The sequence below is a fragment of the Chrysemys picta genome, chromosome 24 (assembly GCF_011386835.1).
Source record: "Chrysemys picta bellii isolate R12L10 chromosome 24, ASM1138683v2, whole genome shotgun sequence".
In the NCBI taxonomy this organism is placed as follows: domain Eukaryota; kingdom Metazoa; phylum Chordata; order Testudines; family Emydidae; genus Chrysemys; species Chrysemys picta.
Genome location: NC_088814.1, coordinates 13,406,753 through 13,428,571, shown reverse-complemented (window position 1 = coordinate 13,428,571; position 21,819 = coordinate 13,406,753). Strand labels below are relative to the sequence as shown.

The 21,819-nt window shown below is 44.9% G+C and overlaps 2 protein-coding genes across 5 annotated transcripts in view; one reads left to right on the top strand and one right to left on the bottom strand.

Annotated features, from left to right (window-relative positions):
- Window positions 1–21,819, bottom strand: part of LOC135977338 (rho GTPase-activating protein gacV-like) — a 954,030-nt gene that overhangs the window by 412,197 nt on the left and 520,014 nt on the right. The window lies entirely within an intron of this gene.
- The window catches only part of NSF (N-ethylmaleimide sensitive factor, vesicle fusing ATPase), a 167,391-nt gene that overhangs the window by 97,631 nt on the left and 47,941 nt on the right, over window positions 1–21,819 (top strand). For all 3 annotated transcript variants that reach the window (XM_005311728.5, XM_065577730.1, XM_065577729.1), the window contains exons 11-13: window positions 1,049–1,123; window positions 3,389–3,576; window positions 21,107–21,202. In XM_005311728.5, the coding sequence (XP_005311785.1) occupies window positions 1,049–1,123; window positions 3,389–3,576; window positions 21,107–21,202 (359 nt within the window). The remainder of the gene's footprint in view (window positions 1–1,048; window positions 1,124–3,388; window positions 3,577–21,106; window positions 21,203–21,819) is intronic.

Genomic DNA, 21,819 nt, shown 5'->3' with positions numbered 1-21,819 from the left:
AACAAAAACTGGACTTATTCAAATGAGCTATGCCCAGAATTGCGGCTTTTTGTCCAAGGAAACCTGTGGTGTAATGTTAGAGGCTCCAATTGCTGGTCTTAGTAAGAAAGGGGAAGAAATGTTGTTTCTGTATTTTGAGATAAAATGCACAAGAAGAAAAAACTTGTATTGACGGGAATCTCAAAGTATGAAGAGCAATGAAATAAAGATTGAGAACCCAATGCTTAAAAGGAGAGACTTAATGACTCAGACACTATAAAATGACAGACAGTTGGGGTGGGGCTGTCTTGGCAGAGTGGGAACGAAATATTTGGCTTCAACATTTGAAATCTGAGGATTTCAGCGGAGGTCAGGAGGTTAGTCCTGACAAAGCTTTCTATCCTCAGGACAGGTACAGGCCAGACGGGGGCACTGGGAGCTTCCCTGCCTTTCTCCACCAGCGTGCCTCAACCCTCATACGCTCGGAGAGACCAAGAGTGATAGGGGCATTAAGTCTGAAGTGCCTGTTCATACCATAGCGCCTCTGCCAACTAAGCCGTCAGCACTAGTGTTGTGGCACTTTTGAATATCCCTTTAATCGGTTCTCTAGTAATTCTTTAGTTATGTCAGCTTGCTTTAGTTTTCCTTGCTCTTAAAGGCCTCCATTTGGGGTGATCCAAGATATCAGAGAGCCTTGTGGGTTCCCGTGTTCAGTCTTGTGGGGGAGCATGGGTAACCCAGTCAGTGTGGTGGTCTGTCCCCCTCCAGTGGTACCTGGCAAACAGAGATTGGTGAGTCTGCTACAGCCTTGGCTAACTGAGCTGGGTCTTGTAATTCAGGAATTGGAACTCGTGTTTAGCTCCAGAGGTGCTAGGTTCAATCCTGGCTGCTGACAACCCACATGACATTACACAGACCTCCAAAAGTGCTGCGGCTTTTTTTAGTAGTCCTCTTTATTTTCTCTCTCAAAATCTTCTCCTTGACTTTATAAGGCTGTATTGAACATTCAGGTGATAGTTAGAAACTTAGTCTCAGCTAATGCTTCGTTTGGCTTCACCTTTGTTCTTAGGAATGACCAACAGACCAGACCTGATTGATGAGGCCCTGTTGCGACCTGGCAGATTGGAGGTGAAAATGGAGATTGGTAAGCGGGCAATAGCCTATCGCTACAGTGCATAACTGCAAAGTTTGGCGCAGCTCCATGCGGGACATTTTATGTAAATTATCAAAAAGAACGAGGAGTACTTGTGGCACCATAGAGACCGATGAAGTGGGTTTTAGCCCATGAAAGCTTATACCCAAATAAATTTGTTAGTTTCTAAGGTGCCACAAGTACTCCTGTTCTTTTTGCTGATACAGACTAACAGGGCTGCCACTCTGAAACATGTAAATTATGTAATTAGCTTGTATATTTACATACAATCATAGATATTGCTTTTCAAAAGTGTCGTTTTAGTGCTGGTGAAAGGCATTGGATTGATAACAGATTCCCTTGGGAGCAGGTATAGGCAGGCAGGAACCTTAACAAATGGTAGAGAACAGCCAGAGAGAAGGTGGAGAGGCCCCCCCGTCTTCCTGGTTAGCAGGTGCCACTGTAGCCACCAGGATGAATTATAGCTAAGGCTTTGTTTTAGTCACGGGTATTTTTAGTAAAAGTCATGGACAGATCACGGGCAATGAACAAAAATTCACGGCCCGTGACCTGTCCATGACTTGTACTATATACCCCTGACTAAAACTTGGGCCGCGGGTGCTGGCGGGGCGGCACATGGCCCGGAACCTAAGTTCCCTCTAAGCTGCACGGCCGCACAGCCGCCTATTAAGTGCCGCGCAGGCACTCAGGGTTGCAGTGGGGAGAGATGCCTCTCGCCCGGCCCGGACCTGCTGCAGCCGGGAGAGAGGTGCCCCTCCCCCAGCCCCAACCCAGCCTGGCCGGACCGGCTGTGGCTGTGGGAGTGGTGCCCCGGCCCCAACCCAGTCCTGGCCCAGACCTGCTATGGGGGGAGAGATCTGGTGGGAGTCCTCTCTTCCCGCCGTAGTCCTGGGACAGCCTGCACCCCAAACCCCTGGCCTACCACAGAACCTGCACCCCCAACCCTCTGCCCCAGCCCTCATCCCCCTCCCACACTCCGAACCCCTTGGCCCCACCCCCACCACATGAATGTGCACCAATATGAAGGTGATGTGTCACACATCACCTCTATATTGGTGCCCATAACAAAATTCATTCTGCACATGGGTGAAAAAATTAGAGGGGACACTGCCTGGGACCCCTGCTGGTGCTGGGGGGGCTCGGCGGCGGTACGCGGCTTGGGACCCCTGCAGGTGTTTGTGGCAGGGGCTGTTAGAGGAACTGGCAGGCTCCCTACCCAGCTCCGCGCAGCTCCCTGGAAGCAGCTGGCATGTCCCTGCAGCTCCTAGGGGGAGGGAAGGCCAGGGGGCTCCGCATGCTGCCCCGCCATGAGCTCCAGCTCTGTAGCATCTATTGGCTGGGAACCACAGCCAATGGGAGCTGCGGGGCTGGGACCTGCATATAGGGGCAGCACACAGAGCCCCCTCCATCTTGGAGCTGCAGGGACATGCCGGCTGCTTCTGGGGAGCCCTCCCCATAAGGTAAGCGCCGCCCTGCACCTCAGCCCCCTGACACAGCCTGAGCCCCCTCCCACACCCAAACTGCTGCTGCAGTCCTTGCAGCCTTAATTATAGTCCAAACTCCTCTGCTTGCCCATAGCCCCGCCAAATGCATGACTTTCACTCTGGGCTGCAGGAATGCATGAGGCCGGCCTGCCTGCATGTGTGACACGTGGCAGCTGGGATTCAGGAATTGAATACAGGAGTTCCTTCTCTGCCAGTGCCTTGCTGCATGACCAAGTCACTTAAACCTTGTGTGTGTCATTTTCTCCATCTGTAAATGGGGGATAATTCTAACTAAAGGCTTGTTAGACTTAGTTTGCAGCAAGCTGGGATGTGACTCTCCCCTGCACTAGCTTGCCGCTCGCTAAGTGTCTGTGTGGACTTTGCTGCTGCACAAGAAGAATTCTGTAACGCGCTTTGATCTACCACACTTTGAAATGGCAGTAAATTAACTAGGGAACTTTTAGTGCACAGCAGCAGGGTGCGCATGGGTATCTAGTGTGGGGTACATTCACACCCTCGCTTGCCGCAAACTAAGTGGTCATGTCCACAAGCCCTAATCACAGGGGGGCTGAGATGTCATTAATGTTTTTTGAGGTTCTCTGATAAGTCATTGTAAAGTATTCTTCTACATACATGAATGGAGGCTGCTCATGGAGCAATCACCTGTATGCTGGAGCTGTAAGGAGAGGCTGCCAGTAACACTGTTGTTCTGAAGTTGCTGCTTTGAGACAGCAGAGGACAAGGAGTGACACTTTCTGTTTACAATTCTCAGGTTTACCAGATGAGAAGGGCCGACTTCAGATTCTTCATATCCACACAGCCAGGATGCGGGAACACGAGCTGTTGTCTGAAGATGTAGATATTAAAGAATTGTCTGTGGAGACCAAAAACTTCAGTGGTGCTGAATTAGAGGGTCTGGTGCGAGCAGCACAGTCTACTGCTATGAACAGACACATAAAGGTCAGTCATGGTTTCCCCCACCCAGGAAATAGACAAAAGGAATGGCTGTGAAATTGGTTCACTTGTATGATGTTTTTTGTTCTGGGTGTATAATGGAGCCTCTACATACCTCAGGAGTTGGGATCTCACCTGGATTCCAAGCTATGAACATGTAATTGTTTTTCATGTGGACAAAATATGTCCATCTCCTGCATGTGTCCCCTAAATGCCGACCATGTGGCCCTGAATGAACATGCAAGAGAACTGGCGTAGTGATGAATCAGGTGCATCAATAGATTCATAAAAAGGTTGAAAGGAAAGCAGTTAACCAATTACAGTGGTTTGGAGGCAGGGTGTTGTGTGTGTTTGAATAATCTTTGGGACCTGTGGAAGTTCTTCAGTGTGTATCAGGGTGGATCCCCTAGTAGATGCCCATGTGCCTCATGGGCATGAGTTCAGTCTTTTGAATAGCAGTGTTCTTCACAGCCGCGCACATGCCCAGTATCTTCTTGTGACCCATGTGAGGGCAATAAGGGGCGGAGGGGTCGTGACCCCCTATTGGCTCTGTCTTACCGCCCCAGCAGCAAGGTGAACCTAGTGAGTATGTGACCTGTTACTTTCTTCAGAGCTTTAAAAATGTGTTTTTCATAATTTTGGTGAAAAACTTCATCTTCTCCACTGGTTTAAATTGGTTGTTAAAAACACACCCCAAAAACATTTCTTGGCAGCCCCCCCCAGGGCACAGCATGGTGAGGCACTATTTGCCAATTCCCATACCTTAGGGCAGACTCTAAGGCATCAGGGATTAAACCTTGACCCCTGTGATTGCCTAATCCCCCTCACAGACAGACGTCGTTTCGATGCCTGTTCTACTTGGGATAGAGCCATATTCTGGACATGTGCTCTGCTTGCCAGTGCTGTGCATGCTGGTCTTTCTTTATGAGGACTTGCAAGTCCACAGCTGTAAGCTACATCTGCTAGAGCCCTCCATGCGGATCACTTCTGACCCAGAATAAACACTAATGGGCAGACCAGAGCCAAAGAAGAAATGAGTCAGTGCTTCCTCAATCAGACACGATACTCCTGGATCTTGAGGGAATGCAGCATTGAAGAAGCTGCGGACATCTCTGACACAGACTGCTTTGGCACTGGCTACCTCAGCACAGCTCCAAGCATCCCACCTCCCCAAAAGGAGGACTCTAAACCTCACTCTGCTGAGGCAAAGCTTCCAAATTCTCTGAAGATCGCATGTCTGAAGAGACAAGCATATTTGCAGGTACGGTGTGCAGGAAAGAAGCCAGGTGACTGATTCGGTTCTGACTACAGCAGTGGTACTGGTGGCCAAGCCCATCAAGGGTCTGAGTTACATCCCAGCGAAAGAACCAGAGAGATCCTGTGCACTGAAGCAGCAGCTGGCACCGGTGCCACTTCATCCCATGACCCAGCTGTTTGAGGAAGCGCGTACTACTTATCACCCTCACCAGCCTACTTGCTTTCACCAGCATTGCGTAGGAATCCCTCTCCCTGACCTTCTGAGAACAGCCACAAGGGACTTTCTGGAGGCCATGTGTTCTGTGCCCTATCCCAAGCAAGACGTGAGTAGCACTGGGCTGGCACAATCTTAACCTGGCAAGTAACCTTACAGCATGCGGCCTTAGCTATATTGGCTGTATTGGGAGCCATCATTTCATATAGCCTGGAGCAGATCCCTCTCCCACACATCGAGGAAGAGATCCTGCTCCCCAGAGGCATCCTTAGCTAGACCACCCACTCAGAGCCAGATGTTGGCCTCCAGCAACAGGTGACAACAGAAGAGAAGCGGCAACCTCTGTGTCCACCTAAGGAATGATCATCATCTTCTAGGGAGATAGTGGCACTGGCATCAGCACCAGCAATCAATGACTGCAGGGCTTTCCAAGACTTCCTGTCTCAGATCACAGAAACCCTGGACATTGAAATCACAGTAATCCAAGAAAAGGTCAACAAGTTTTTCGATTACTGAGCTCTACAGCCTCAGTCAGAATCTCTCTCCTAATCAATCAATGGGGGCAGACTTGAGCTGGCAAAGGGACAGTGGAGGATACCAACCACTCTGTCCCCACATCTAAATGAGTGTAATAGAGGAACCAGATGCCTCCAAAGGACTTTTAACACTTTTATACACACCCAATTCTAGGATGCCCATAAATAAAAGGACCGACCCTGAAAACTGTACCTCTGGGTGCAAGGCACATTCCTTCACCTTGTTGCAGTTCTGCATTGTAAACTACCATGCATTGTTTGTGGAATATTACTTTCTCACCAGGACAAAGTCACTCCCTTCCTGTCCAAAAAAGCATAAGAGAAGAGGGAGGAACTGAAAGAGATTGTAAAAGAGGACCAGATGGTGGCTAGAGCAGTATTGCAAGCAGCCATGGATGTGTCCTAGAGTATTAGAGATGCATGCTGGAGCAGCCAAGATGGTTAGGAGGTCAGTGCCTCTGCCATCACCATGAAGAGGTCCTCATGGCTGCCAGTATTGGACATCCCAAAAGAGGTAGAATCATAGAAGATCAGGGTTGGGAGGGACCTCAGGAGGTATCTAGTCCAACCCCCTGCTCAAAGCAGGACCAACCCCAACTAAATCATCCCAGCCAGGGCTCTGTCAAACCTGACCTTAAAAACCTTCAAGGAAGGAGATACCACCATCTCCCTAGGTAACGCATTCCAGTGCTTCACCACCCTCCTAGTGAAAAAGTTTTTCCTAATATCCAACCTAGACCTCCCCCACTGCAACTTGAGACCATTGCTTCTTGTTCCGTCATCTGCCACCACTGAGAACTTCTGAGCTCCATCCTCTTTGGAACCCCCCTTCAGGTAGTTGAAGGCTGTTATCAAATCCCCCCCTCACTCTTCTCTTCTGCAGACTAAATATGCCCAGTTCCCTCAGCCTCGCCTCATAAGTCGTGTCCCAGCCCCCTAATCATTTTCATTGCCCTCCGCTGGACTTTCTCCAATTTGTCCACATCCCTTTTGTAGTGGGGGGGACCAAAACTGGACGCAGTACTCCAGGTGTGGCCTCACCAATGCCAAATAGAGGGGAATAATCACTTCCCTCGATCTGCTGGCAGTGCTCCTACTAATACAGCCCAATATGCCGTTGGCTTTCTTGGCAACAAGAGCACACTGCTGACTCATATCTAGCTTCTTGTCCATTGTAATCCCCAGTCCTTTTCTGCAGAACTGCTGCTTAGCCAGTTGGTCCCCAGCCTGTAGCAGTGCATGGGGATTCTTCCTTCCTAAGTGCAGAACTCTGCACTTGTCCTTGTTGAACCTCATCAGATTTCTTTTGGCCCTATCCTCCAATTTGTCTAGGTCACTCTGAACCCTATCCCTACCCTCCATCATATCTAACTCTCCCCCCAGCTTAGTGTCATCTGCAAACTTGCTGAGGGTGTAATCAATCCCATCATCCAGATCATTATTAAAGATGTTGAACAAAACTGGCCCCAGGACTGACTCCTGGGGCACTCCGCTTGATACCGGCTGCCAACTAGACATCAAGCCATTGATCACTACCTGTTGAGCCCGAGAATTTAGCCAGCTTTCTATCCACCTTACAGTCCATTCATCCAATCCATACTTTTTTAACTTGCTGGCAAGAATACTGTGGGAGACCGTATCAAAAGCTTTGCTAATGTCAAAATATATCACATTCACCGCTTTCCCCGTATCCACAGTGCCAATTATCTCATCATAGAAGGCAATCGGGTTCAGGCATGACTTGCCCTTGGTGAATCCATGTTGACTGTTCCTGATCATCTTCCTCTCCTCCAAGTGCTTCCAAATGGATTACTTGAGGACCTGCTCCATGAATTCTTTATTCTTTATGAATTGGTTGAGTTTGGATGGCTGGGAACACTGAGTGCCCCCTGCTGATCAGCTTATGGAGCAGCCTAAGTGACAATTGCTTAGATACTCGCCCTCTTCCCACCCTCCTTCCTGGAGAAGAAGCACACTGAGACCAGTATGGCTTCTCCAAACAGGGCACACTTTACATTCCATGTGAGCAGCAGCTCCTAGGCAATAGGAAGGATGTTAAGGAAGAAGTTCCAGCCCTCAACTCTGTCTCTCTTATGACAGATTAGGGACGTGTTTTTGTCTAACTATGAACTCTGTTTTGTTTTGCCACGTTGTTTCAGGAGCTCCACTTTGGAGTCTGAGCTTTATGTTACACTGCAGCCTCCACTGTGGACTAAAGCATCTATTTTGTAGTAAGTCGGAGCTTGACACCTAGTCTAAAAAGCTAAGTTGGAGCAATTTAGGGCCATCGGCTACGGACCTGTCCCCAAGAACAGTGGACTTGGTACAGAGAAGTCTGGCGAAGGGAAGGGGCTGGAGTTCCTCAGCCAGGACACATGGCGAAAGGGCCAGAGATTCATAGAGTTTAAGACTAGAAGTGACCATTAGATCATGTAGTCTGACCTGCATAGAATCACAGAAATGTAGGGTTGGAAGGGACCTTGAGAAATTATCACATCCAGCCCCCTGCACTGTGGCAGGACCAAGTAAACCTAAATCCCTGACATGTGTTTGTCTAACATGTTCTTAAAAACCTCCAATGACAGGGAGTCCACAACTTCTCTTAGAAGCATATTCTAGAACTTAACTACCCTTATAGGGAGGGAGTGTATCAAAAGTCTTACTAAAATATAGCACATCTGTTGCTTCCCCCCATCCACAAAGTCAATAACCCTGACAAAGAAGGAATTGAGGTTGGTATGGTATGATTTGTTCTCTTGCTCCAATGTACATAAAAGGCAATAAGATGTCGTTCTTTATAGCCTTTGCTAGGTGTAACTCATTCTGTGCCTTAGCCTTTCTGATTTTGTCCCTACATGCTTGCGCTTTTTTTTTTTTTGGTACTCCTTAGCAGTTCATCCATGTTTCCACTTTTTGTAGGATTCCTTTTTGATTTTCAGGTCATTAAAGAGCTCCTGATGGAACCATATTGGTCTCTTACTATTCTTCTTATCTTTTCTTTCCATTGGGATAGTTTGCAGTTGCGTGTTTTAATACTGTCTCCTTGAGAAACTCCCAACTCTCCTGAACTCCTTTTCCCCTGAGATTTTCTTCCCATGGGACGTCTCTGAGTCTGTTAAAGCTTTTTAGAAGTCCATTGTCCTTATTCTTCTGCTCTCACCCCTTTCTTTCCTTAGAATCATGAAGTCTCTCATGTCATGATCACAGGTCATTACATTTCACCCAGTTATCCCTGTACTGAGCCCAATAACTTCTGAGTATATTCAAGGGAGGAAGGCTCGCTGTGAAGGGGGGCAGGCCCCAACCACAAGGGACCCAGACTAAAGAGAGAGGAGGACCAAAGAGCTGCCTAGCCTATGGAAGCTGACAAAACCCAGGACTCATAGGAGGTGTGAGATCAGACAAAGGGTGGACTGTGTTCAGTATTAATTGTTTTCTTCAAAGCTCTATAATTCTTGAGGGCTTTCAAGAGTAAAGTGTTTGTGGTTAAGACATCCATTTGCTAAGCCTGAATTCTTCACTGGCCTGCCATGTTGTCCTGAAAGGGTTAATCAAGAAGCTCAGAATGCCCACAGCAGCTGGGGACTCGGAGGACTTTGGCACTGAATCAAAGGTCTGGGCAGCTGGGTGCAGAGCCCCACATCCCAAGGAAGGGGGCAGCCACGAGATCTGCACCTCGGAGTGTGCTTTGGAGACCTAACGCTAGGAATAGAGCCTCAGTGCTGCCCAGAGCCAGTGGGGCGTTGGAACATATGAGCTACCGCAGTTGGATCCTCTCACAACAGACTGGTGTCCTTCCAGAGGCAGTCAGGGCCAAGATGTGACATCCTGTGTTAGGCCTGTATCAAACCATTTCCACACATCTGAAGGAGGCCCGGGCTGGAGTCTCTTTAGATCTTATCAGCACTTTGTCAGCGTGTGACATAAGGCATTGCCTCCTTCCCATGGCTGGGCACAGCTCAGAGATAAATTCCAGAACCAAGACTGATATGAACCAATTCTTTGACATGCCATTGAGCATAATGGCATGAGAGCTTTCCCTCACTTGGGGCCTGCAGAGCACCCCACCAACTCTCACTGGACTTAGCAGAACTTGCAGATGAGAAATGGCTGTAAAATGCTGTCAGAGGGCTCCATGTTATTTGTGTGTCACTGATTCAATAATCAAATGGTTTCAGTCTACAAGGAAGAAAGTTGTCCCCTCCACCATCCCCACCAACTGTCAGATTTGTAGACTCCAGTGGGATCTGAGACACAAGCTGGCTTCTTTCTTCTTTGTGCACCATCAGTAGTAAAGGTTCCAGAGGCTAGGCTAGGCCCTCAGAGACATCTGTGCAGTTCTGGTGACTGTGGATTTGCACAAGTGTAACTGAGATAGCAACTTAGTAAACAATTCTGATAATGCCCAAGAAGAAGTGGAATCCAGCCCACTTTCCAACAGCTGTACTGTTCTTACAAGTATAAAAAGTGGTAAAAACTTACTGTAATCATTAAAATCAGCAGATTCCTTTTGCATAGGGTGATATCATTTCAGAGCAGAACCACACTTGAATGCTGCCTAAGTGCATATAGAGCTCTGCAGCATCCATAATATTTTTTATAAATGGTCTCCTCCTATAGGATTTCAGAATGGAAGGAGGATGTCCTGCTCTGACAGTGTTTGTGATTTATGAAGGTCGTTCTGCGTTTAACTAGAGAGGTGATAAGGACCGTGAAATGTCAGCTTAAGGAGGTACGGAGATTAACCAAAATGTAAAAAGCACCATTTGATATTTGATAGTGTTGAAATACAGATTTATTAGCTCATACAGGTGCAGGCTGAAAGACACAGACTCTTCGCTCAAGTGACCAAAAGATGGTGTGAATATAATGAAAAGGGCGGACCTTTTACATTGACACATACGGCTCTGATTTTTTAGAAGGAAAAGGTGTTTAAAAGCCTATTTGCATTCTCCATTTGTATTTTAAGATAACTCAGCCATTTTACACGTAAGCTAAACAAATCCTTTAGTTATTAGCAGGGGAGAGATCTGGGTTGTGTTAGCTAATCATGCATCTCTATTGGAGATGTTGTATCGAATGGGAAAAGAGGCTCCCTCATCCAATCAGAACAAGCTACGAGCTAAAGACCCACTGAGTGGGTCTTTGAAATTTCAGAGTATAAAAAGCCGTATCAGTCAATTTTTTTAGTGAGAGTGGGTGGGGGTGGGGAGGGAGTGTCAGTGGGTTTCTTCATGTTTGGTGTTGAATTGAGGAGTAATTAGTGGGACAAACTGATGAGGATTCATTGGATCAAACTCATTGGGGGTTTCTCACCAGGAAGAATTCCCTAGAGGTTTAGAACCAGTGTAAACTAGCTTGCAATCGGTAACTATAGAGAATGTTTTAGAAGTGTAGTAGAACCTGCAATTAGCTTTATAACTGCAGAGCATTAAGAGATTAAAAATTTGGGATAGAAAGGACTCATTAGATCATTTAGTCCATTTCCCTCATCAGTACGACTCTAACCCCTGAGACTTGACATGTGTAAGGGTGTTGACTAGTTTTTTTTAGATCAAAAAAGCAAATAATATCAAGCATCTCTTTTTGGACATGTTGTGTTTAAATTTAGTTACTCTTTATCTCATGAATATAGCTGACCCAGGCAGTCATCCTTATCCTAGGGCTGAATTACTTAAGTTGTTCAAACCTCTGCACAAGTTCCAGTTGTTCTGATGAGAGTTTCAAATTGTCTCTTCAATTATAACTTTCTAAGGTTCCCTGTGACACAGAGTCTGTTTCAGTCTGGCACGTATGCATGTTCTTTGTCAAAAGGTTCTTAAGCTAAGCATTGATAGGCAGAAGGGAGTATAAATGGTCATTCAAGCAGTAAAAGAGACAAGGTGGGTGAGGTAATATCTTTTGTTGGGCCAACTTCTGTTGTTGAGAGAGACAAGCTTTTGAACTTAGAGAGCTGCTCTTCAGGTCTGGGAAACTAACTCAAAGCAGTTGGTATTTTTAGAAGGCCTGATCTTCCAGTATCATTTTCTCAGATTCATCTCCCAGAGATGTTTTTCCTGAGCTATTGTCAAGTCTTCTGACCTGTTCACTTTGACGAGTTCACCTATTGTTCAGAGACACTTAAAAGGCAGTTAAACCTTTTTGACAGCTCTGACCCCTTCCTCCAGCAAGTTCTCTGCAAACAGCTGGGTTCATCATAACAGGATCAATGCTTAGTGAAAAGTCTAAGTAGCATAATCAGGCCTATGTAAGGTTCACTCACGGTCAGACCAGTGTAAAAATCTGTGTGCTTATCATTGCCATTCCATGCAGAATGAAAGCTGCAATCCCATCTTCTCTCTCCCTGTAGAAAGAACTTGCTGGAGTCAGATGCAAAGCTCCTCAATAAGGGGAGTTTGAAGGTTCTGGTTTCCTTTTGGAACTATAATGTTGGAGCTGAGTATCCACAATTCTGGCTAAAATCAATGTGTGTTCCGGCATTTTTACCTGATCTAATCATTTTCTCTGTACGCTCTGCAGTTGTCGTGAGCTTGTCTGTAGCTGGTGTGAGGATCATGTAAGTGTTCAGGGATGGAGGACATTTTTAATATTTCTGATGACTGTGCTAGACTTACTCCCTGATGGCATCAACAGTGCTACATAGAGTGAGACTTAAGTGCACGTGCATTTTACAAAATACCATGTAAGGTGAAATCTACCAAGGAGACTAATTCAGACAAGAACAATCTCAACTTAATACATATTACTACAAATATTTTTGATGCATAAAATTACCCAGACCCGTTGATCTCTTGCTTTAAATCATATGCTTATGTTTTGCTGCACCTTTCTGACTTGTCAGCCTCGCTTAATTTCTTCATGCAAAGAAAGTATTGTAAGACTAAAATGAGATGGCAGAGTGGAAGAACTGCATCTTCTGTGCATGTGGGGTGAGGTTTTGCTGCTTCACCACAATACAGGAAAATCAATCTGACTTTTGCACTGCCAAGAAGAGACCTTCACTGCAGTTGTTTTATAGAGACATTACTGCAGATTTATCACATCTGTTCACCTGCCTCTATGTTGTTAAGTGCCAGGTTAGAAAGAGGCTGATGTCTTGCTCAGTACCATCAGTTAGTGAAACTGATTTGTTGCTACGAGGCATTAGCAACTTCTTTCTTCCTTTTCTCTCTCAGTGGTCCAGATGGGATCAGTCCAGTGCCTCAGGATGTATCTTATCCCTTTGCCAGTGAAACAGCTTCCTTAAACTCTTATTTCATCACCACATAGTTAAAGCCTTTTAACTCCTTGAACCCCTCCGAGGGATGGGGGTTGTAGGTACTTCAGTGTATTCTATTCAGGCCAGCCTGTGTGTCCATGTGGAGAGGGCTGCAGAGTTATATGTGTTTTTTTATTAACTTGGTTGGAAAATAGATGCCAGTGGAAGTACTTGGAAAGTCAATCAGAAAAAAAAATGACATAGTGGCTGAATAGAAAAGCCTTTGGCCAGTCTTTTGGAAGTACACACATGATAGCTGCCCAGCAGCATGCTCATATTCATAACTAAACGTCCGGTATTTGCTACTTAGAATTTCTCTTTCAAAACGTAGTACTTTTGAATAATTGTTGTTTTCTTTTTGCCTAAACAATTTGCAGTAGAATGGTGTGCCTAAATATTCTATACCTATATTATTTTATTGCACAACATAAAATAGAGAGCAAACGTTACATACTGGGTGGAATTTTCAAAAACACCTGAATAATTTAGGAGCACAAGTTCATTTAAAATCAGTGTGACTTGTGCTTTTAAGTCACTTAAGCTCTTTGGAAAATCTCCCTCAATGTGTTTGTTAAAACCATTGAAGTGATAAACAGTAAAAGCAGTGACTAGCAGGGAAGACCTAATGCCCTGCTTTTGGAATTTGCTAAGGAGAAATATCCATAGAATGTATTAATTGGGCACACCATCTGCCTTTGCTTTCTGCTGCATTGTAGAAGGCTAACCAACCCCTCTTGAAGGTTCACTAACTTAGTATGCTTGATAGCAGCTGGACCTCTTTGAAGTTAAATTGTGAAATCTGAGTTTCTGTTTGCCGAGTTGTGGTAGTCTGTGAATACTCCCTTACACCGCAATGCAGGATTGAGTTATGGGGCTTTTGTCAGCTTGATATTGCTGGAAGAGTGCCTTGCTCTCTTCTGTCCAGCAAGGACTGAATGCTTTTCTGAAGCCCATGGCAATGCTCAGTTTGGCTGATATTATTAGGGCTACAAAGCAGTTGTCAGGAGCCGGATATGGTGAGCTCCCATTTATCGAGCCCTCTACAATCACCACATAGTAGGACCAGTCAGCAGATGGTAGATTCCAGCACAGTTTTGGGAGGGATCAAATAAGTGGAACTTGTAGGCTACCCAGTCACAACCAGGCGGTGTTGGCTGTTGGGAAAAGTCATTGAGAATTGACCTTGTGAATGGTATTGGGTGGCCACTGATGTCTCATGACACAAAACAAAGGTCAGGAGTATAGCACTTCCTCCATTGGGCTGACCGGAACATGCCGCTACATTTGGCATTGTAGAGGAAATGTTGGTCTTCGGTGAAAGCCCAGGATGCCAGCTGTTCTCCACATGGTAGTTCTTATAGCCACATGGGCTGTGGTGGCTATTGAAATCACTGATGTGGATGGTAGGATGACTGGGTGTTGGTAATGCTGGACATAGCTGTTCCATTGATGGTGACTTGTACATGTTTTTCACTGTCAGATCTCCAATCTCAATGGTGACTGAGTAGGGTTTTGTAATAGGCATGACCTGGATGGAATCCTTAAGGTCACGTTTTACATACATCGCAAGCCCATATTTGGGGTGATGGCTTGCAGATACGAGGGCCTATCTGGTGATCTTCGATTGTTGGCCTTCACTCTCCAGGTGTGTTTCTTGTAGTACAATGATATCAATGTTTTAAGTCCTCAGGATCATTGCTCTGTAATCACACTTTGCGTTAGACTGACCCTTGATGTTGAGCTGTGTAATTTGCAGCAGTGGGCCTATTTGAATGAAGGTTTGGCTCTGACATGGGCCGTTATTGCTGTTGTATTTCTGACCGGGAGGTCCCTTAAGGACGTTTGGTTGCCAATTTGATGACATTTGTTGTGCTTTTGCACATAATAGGGGAGACCATGTGAAGGTTGTCATCTTCTCCCCCGCAACAGCATTGCTTGAGTCTTTGAACTCAGCAAGAAGAATAAGGTGGTGTTGAAACTAGAGTTCAGAAGGTCAAGCTGCAAAGCCTGGAAGCTCCTTTGTCTTTTAGACAGTGCGGCTCCAGCAGTGTACAAATCACCTCAAATAAGTACAGATGCTATCTCTGCACAGTTAATTTCCAACTCCTGTGTGCTGATGGATAAAAACATCAGGCAGCAAGTCCACAAATAACTTTATCGCACTCTGAACCAGTGCCAATTGTCTTCACCCCTTTCTGCTCCCTACACAATAGATCAAGTGGACAAGGGTCTCTCTAACACTAAGTCCAAGAAGGCCACAGGAATGAACGGAATATATCCGGAATTCCTGAAGAATCTTTGCCCAAAGGCAAGAAGGTGGCTGGCAGACTTCTTCAGCAACATCCAGTCGTCTGGCATAATAACAAAAGAGTGGAAGGTAGCCAAGATCATAACCATTTTGAAGTCCAAAAAAGAGGCCACCAATCCAAAAAGTTACCAGCCCATCTCTCTCCTTTGCAGTTGTTATAAACGGTTGGTGCAGCTCCTACTTCAAAGGTTACAGCCAACACTGGAGCATCTGGTCCCCAACGAGCAAGCCAGATAGAGAACCAGTTGTAACTGCTGTGACCAGGTGCTGGCCTTAATCAGCTACATAGAATACAGCTACCAGCAAAAATTAAAAACAGTGGCATCCTTCATTGACCTTTTTTCTGCATACAATACAGTGTGGCACAAAGGTCTCTTGCTGAAGTTATGATTAGCTTTCCCATGCCAATCACCAACAGACTCATCACCGGGTTGCTGAGTAACAGGAGATTCACTGTTCCCCTGGGTGAATCTGCCAGTAAATCATGGAGATTGAACAATGTTCTCCCACAGGGATCCATTTTAGTGCCCACACTCTTCAGTCTCTGTACCAGAAACGTGGTCATGCCATTCCATAAATTCATTTATGCAGAGAGCTTTGTGCTAGAAACACAAGTGCCCTCTGAAGGCCACAGAAAAGGTCATGAACAACCACCTCCAGATACTTGAGACGTATTTCAAAGCTTGTTGACTGAAACCCAATATTTTGAAAACACTTGTCTCTGCCTTTCACTTGAATACGCAGGAGGCCAAAGTGCTGCTGAAAGTGGGCTTTTTTGGTCTGCCTCTTTCACATGACCACAATCCACAGTACCTTAGGGTTACCCTCGATTGGATGCTGAGCTATCAGCAACACTGAAAAGAAGATAAAGAAAAGGATTAACATCATCCAGAAGCTCGCTGGCACATCCTGGGGATGTGATGTACACGTTTGGAACGTCGTACAAGCTCTGGTCTTGCCAACAGCAGAGTATCGCATGCTAGTTTGGTGCAACAGCTCCACACCAATCTTGTTGACACTGCATGCAGGATTGTTAGTGGCTCTCTCAAATCAATACCAATACTGTTGCTTCCAGTTTTGGCGAGCATTGTGCCAGCCAAAATCAGGAGCGGCATTGCAGTGGTCCAGAAATACAATTAAGGTCCTGGCTGCTCCAGACCTGCCAGTACACCAAAGCTGCAGTGCACTGCCACACTCCAGTGTACTGCTCAAATCGATGAAGCCTTTCTGGATACCTATACCTATCTCATAGAACTGGAAGGGACCTTGAAGGTCATCAAGACCAGTCCCCTGCCTTCACTAGCAGGACCTGTCCCTGACTGTTTGTTTGTTTGTTTTTTCCCCCAGATCCCTAAATGACCCCCTCAAGGATTGAACTCACAATCCTGGGTTTAGCAGGCCAATGCTCAAACCACTGAGCTATCCCTCCCCCCTGATACACGTGTCAATGCTACAGGCCAATGGAAAGGATGCCAGCACTCACTGGCTTGGATTGTGGGCCGCTTGTTTGTCCCAAACAAAGATCTGATTGAAGATCCAACAAAAGAAATCCTGGGATTTTGCCTTCCCTGTAGGCAGTGGATTGTACTCCAACTGCATTTGGACAATGCACAGAAAATGTGGCTATCTCCTCCACAAATGGAAAATCAAAGAATCACCCAATTGTGACCACAAAGGACAGATTTTAAGTGATTATAAGGGATAGCAAATAAATCAAAGCAGATTACTGAGCAAATAAAACAAAAACGCAAACTAATCTTAATACGTTAAAGAAACTGGCTACAAGTAGTAATTTCTCATCCTAAATGTTGTTTTAAGCAGGTTGCAGAGTTTCTTGTAGACAAACTGCTCTTGTTTGCAGCTTAGAACTCCAGATATTCCTTTCGTAGGCCAGACACCTTCTAGCCTGGGTCCAGCCCTTTCTTTCCCAGATCAGGTGTTTTCAGCAGTCATCTTGGGTGGGGATTCAGTGAAGAACCGACCTAGATTAACTCACTTCCCTGCCTTAAATAGGATTTACGTATGGTGGGAATCCTTTATTTCCCAGTTTGATGGGGTTCAGTACCAGGTGACATCACATGACCCTGCAGTGTCAAAGCGGCATCCGAGGAAGCTTCTCAGGAAGGTGGGAGATTAGCATTGCCAGAGTCCTATTGTTTTCCCTAATGGCCGATGCAGGCTGATTGCCTACTGTCTGGTGGGCGTTCCCCAGGTGTAAACACAGTTCTAATTGTTACACAGTCAACATTCCTAACTTCAGAGCAGAAATGATACCTGCATACAAATAGGATAATCATAGTCAGTACATCATAATCTTTCCAGTGATATCATCTTGCATAAGACGTATCTTAATTATGCCATATTGATGATATAACATTATCTCTATGAAGAATACGGGACGTAGTGTCACAGAAGGATCTTCCTCAACCTCCCTAGGTAGTCTGTTCCATTGTCGTCCTGTTCTTACAGTTGGGAAGCTTTTCCTGAGATTTAGTCTAAATCTGCTATGCTGGAGTTAGAATCCATTGCCTCTTGTCCTGCCCTCTGTGACAAGAGAGAACAACTTTTCTCCATCTTTTTTAGGGCAGCTTTTCAAGTATCTGAAGACCGCTATCATTCATGTCCCCCCTTAATCGCCTTTTTTCCAAACTAAACATACCCATTTCCTTCAGCCTTTGCTCGTATGGCTGCATTCCATCCCTTTGATCAACTTTGTCGCTCGCCTCTGGATCCTTTCCAGTTTCTCTACATCCTTTCTATACATTGGTGACCAAAATTCGACACAGTACTTCAGTTGAGGCCTTACCAGCGGTACTATCACCTCCCGTGATTTACATGCTATCCTCTGTTAATGCAACCTAATATTGCATTTGCTTTTTTTGAAACAACATTGCAGTGTTGGCTATTGTTGAGGTTGTGATCCACCACAATTCCAAGATCCTTCTCAGCAGTGGTGCTGCCAAGCCATTTATCCCCCATTCTGTATTTGTGCATTTTATTTTTCTTTCCTAAGTGTGTAGCACCTTACATTTGTCTTTTCTGAATTTAATTTTGGTTGTCTATAGCCCAGTTCTTCAGTTTATCAAGATCCCTCTGAATTTTTGCTCTTTCCTCCAAAGTGTTGGCAACCACCCTATCTCTCTGTGGTAGGCAAATTTGATCAGTATGCTCTCTATACCTACATCTAGGTCATTAATAAAAGTGTTAAACAACACTGGATCCAAAACAGATCCCTGCAGAGCCCCACTTGAGACCTCCCTCCAATTTGACATCATTCCGTTAATAATTTCTCTTTGTTTGGGGTTGTTTAACCAATTATGTATGCACTTCATGGTAGTTACGCCAAGCCTGCATTTCTCCAGTTTACTCATCAGAATATCATGTGGGACTGTGTCAAAAGCCTTGCTGAAGTCCAAGGTATATTATGTCCACCACATTTCCCCATCCATCAGATCAGTTACCCTGTCAAAGAAGGAAATCAAGTTGGTTTGGCATGACTTGTTCTTAGTAAATCCATAAGGACTCACCCCTTCATCTTCTAGGTATTTGCAAATTGAACGTTTTATACATTGTGCTAGTAGCTTCTCAGGTATCAAGACAGGCTGACTAGTCTATAGTTCCCTGGCTTCTCCTTTTTCCCCTTTTTAAAGATGGGCAGTATGTTAGCCTTTCTCCGATCTTCCAGCACATCTCCCATCATCCATGAGTTTGCAAATATTATTGCCAGTGGCTCCGAGATTTCTTCAGCTAATCCTTTAGCACCTTTGGGTGAAGAGCATCTGGCCCTGCTGGTTTGAATTAATTCAAATTGGTCAGAAGATCTCTGAAGTGTTCTTTACTTATCCCGATTGGCATCCCGTCCCCTTTATTGTCTATGAAAACTTTGCTAGTTGTCCAGTCACATGTTGTTTTTTGCGAGAAGACTGAAACAAAGTAGGCATTGAGCAGCTCTGCCTTCTTATCTTCCATTACCAGCTCATCTTCTCCATTGAGCAGTGGTCCCCCACCGTCCATTGGATAAGCTTAGTTCAGTTCTCTTCAAAGGTTCCCGATACAGAGCTCTGGAACCCATCAATCTCTAGTCATGCCATTCCTGGTCTGCGTATGAGCCAGAGGCAATATAAACTTTTCCCAGTTTACCAGTGTACAGCCCTAGTCTCGTAATGCCATCTCTAGGAATCATTGGGGAGTCTGGTCTCCATGGTCCATCCATGACTCTGTGTCTCTGCTGACACTCAGTGAGGGAAACACTCACTGATTGGACTTGTCAGATGTGTCCATCTTGTCTCAGGGTGCACAGACAGAAATTAAACTATAATACTTACAACACACGCAGTCAACTTACTCTCACTCTGAGAGTTAATGCTACCTTCACAAGTCACAGCATGAGATATATAGGTGGTAATGAGTTTCAGGTACTGTCAAGCACCTCGACTGATTTGGGCCCGGTGAAGGTCTTTGAATCCCAAATACTAATTAACTGAGCCATCCAATCACCATGATGCATTTAAATGTCCTTGTCAACATTGCTAGTGCCTGGTGTAGTAAGGGTCAGAAGTCACTTTCACTGTGAAATATGTTCAGTATGGAGATAAAGAGTAAAATCTGTTTAAATCCCAAAATAACAAATATAAAACTAAAATCTGATATTATGGGAAATATATAGAAAGGATCACGAAATGTGTCCAAGGTATGTTGTGATAGACACATCTCCCGATGACAGTAAGTAAAATGAAGTTACTGTGTAATGCATCATGATCTTTCAAACTTGACTTGTACTTCACCACTTTATAGAAAAATCATTTTTTTCACATTTTATTGACTTCTGTCCCTCTTCATACTTACACCTTCTCCTTGTATCTGCGAATCACTGCTCAGGATCTGTAGGCAATTGTGGCAGTAGTAAGAACCAGTTCTTTTACCTATGTCGTGTTAAAACCTGAAAAGTTGCTTTAAATCAACTTATGACTCCTCATTGCTGCCCAGGGCAGTCAAGATTTCAAAGTGCCGTAGACCTATCAACTAATCATAGTCAATGAGTATGGTTTGTACAGCAAGGAGCTGTTCACATTCTGATGAAAAGATTCTGCAGCCCGTGAAGGCTGTTTCCTGATAATATGTTGACAGTGAGTTAAAATGCACTCCGATTGTAGTGTGGGCAACACAACATGACATACCAGTGTCACCTGTGCATTTCATTCTGACTGACAAGCCATTTGTAAGGGGTGAGAAGGGCCCCAGTGTTTCTGCCAGTCTAGGATGTATATACTCCTACTCACTACTTTTTAAAGCTTGCCTGTTAGTTCTTGGGAGGGCTGAATTGAAGGAAATGGGACTCCTTTTTTCATCTGGAATAGGCAATTCTTGATGTGAGGCTATGTGTGAGACTTCCCAGCTGGGTTCAGCTCTTCTAAACAGTATTAATAGTGCCATTTTTAGGAAGGCAGTCTGATCCTAAATTAAAATGGGCTGTCAAGTATGGTTCATCTGGTGTAAATATAGGAAAAGCAGCAAGAAAATCAAACATTTAGGGTTTTAAAGTTCCCACATAAAGACAGTTCTTGAGGGGTTGGGTGGGAGCATGGTCAGAGTGGAGAAGTGGGAGCCAGGAACTCCAGGACTACATCTTGTGAAGTGATGAACACCCTGCAGGATCAGGCCCTTAAACTGCATCCCTCCGTTTCCCACCCTGTAAAATGTTAATATTAATGCTTCACAACCTGACATGGATGTGAGAACTAGCTAATGGCCGTGATTCACACTGGAAATGAAAACTACTCCAGGAGTACTCCATATTTGTGTATGAAATGTGTTGTTAAAGAAGATTTCTTTAGGTTTTATTGGTGTATAATTAACTACAGAATCACAATCCTAGGACTACAGAGGATGATGTTCAACACCATCCTTGAGATAACTTGTACTCTCAGACTGCATGTTAACCCATTTCCTTGTAATTTAATTAGGCCACCACCAAAGTGGAAGTGAATATGGAGACGGCAGAGTGTCTGCGTGTTACAAGGGGAGACTTCTTAGCCTCTCTGGACAATGATATCAAGCCGGTGAGTGGGACCTATTTAATTCATATAGTAAAGCAGTGCGCGCAGGAGAAGAACACGTGCTTCCTTAATCAACGAATACAGTAACCACTTCAGATCTGTGCACATGCACAAATGTAATGTTGCAGCATGACTTTTGAGATCTTTTCTGTGGCTTAATACAATTGAATACTGTTCAACAGGAATGAACTGAGACTCTGTCTCTTTCCCATCATTTTAGGGCTCTATTCTGCAGCCTCTCTGCTCATGGGAAGAGTTAAATAGTGATTACAAGAGCGGGCCTTTCACTTTGCAGTACCCGCTAGTTGGTCTTTAGCCTAATCTCATTGAAATCAATGAGAAATTTTACATTGAATTCAGTGTCAGGAAGATTAGGGCTCTGATGAAGAGAACTTGATATCTTTTAATAAAGTGTAGATGATTTCAGAACCTAATGGTAATTTACATAGGGATAGATGATGATATTGTATTTGATTACAGAGGTTACCATATGCTAAATAGGCACTAACATCTTATTTTATGGTCCTTTATGACAACCTGTACTACATCACTGGTAAATCTATGATTTAACTGCTCACTCAACTAAACTGTGTACCAAAATCTCTCATAATTGTATTGAA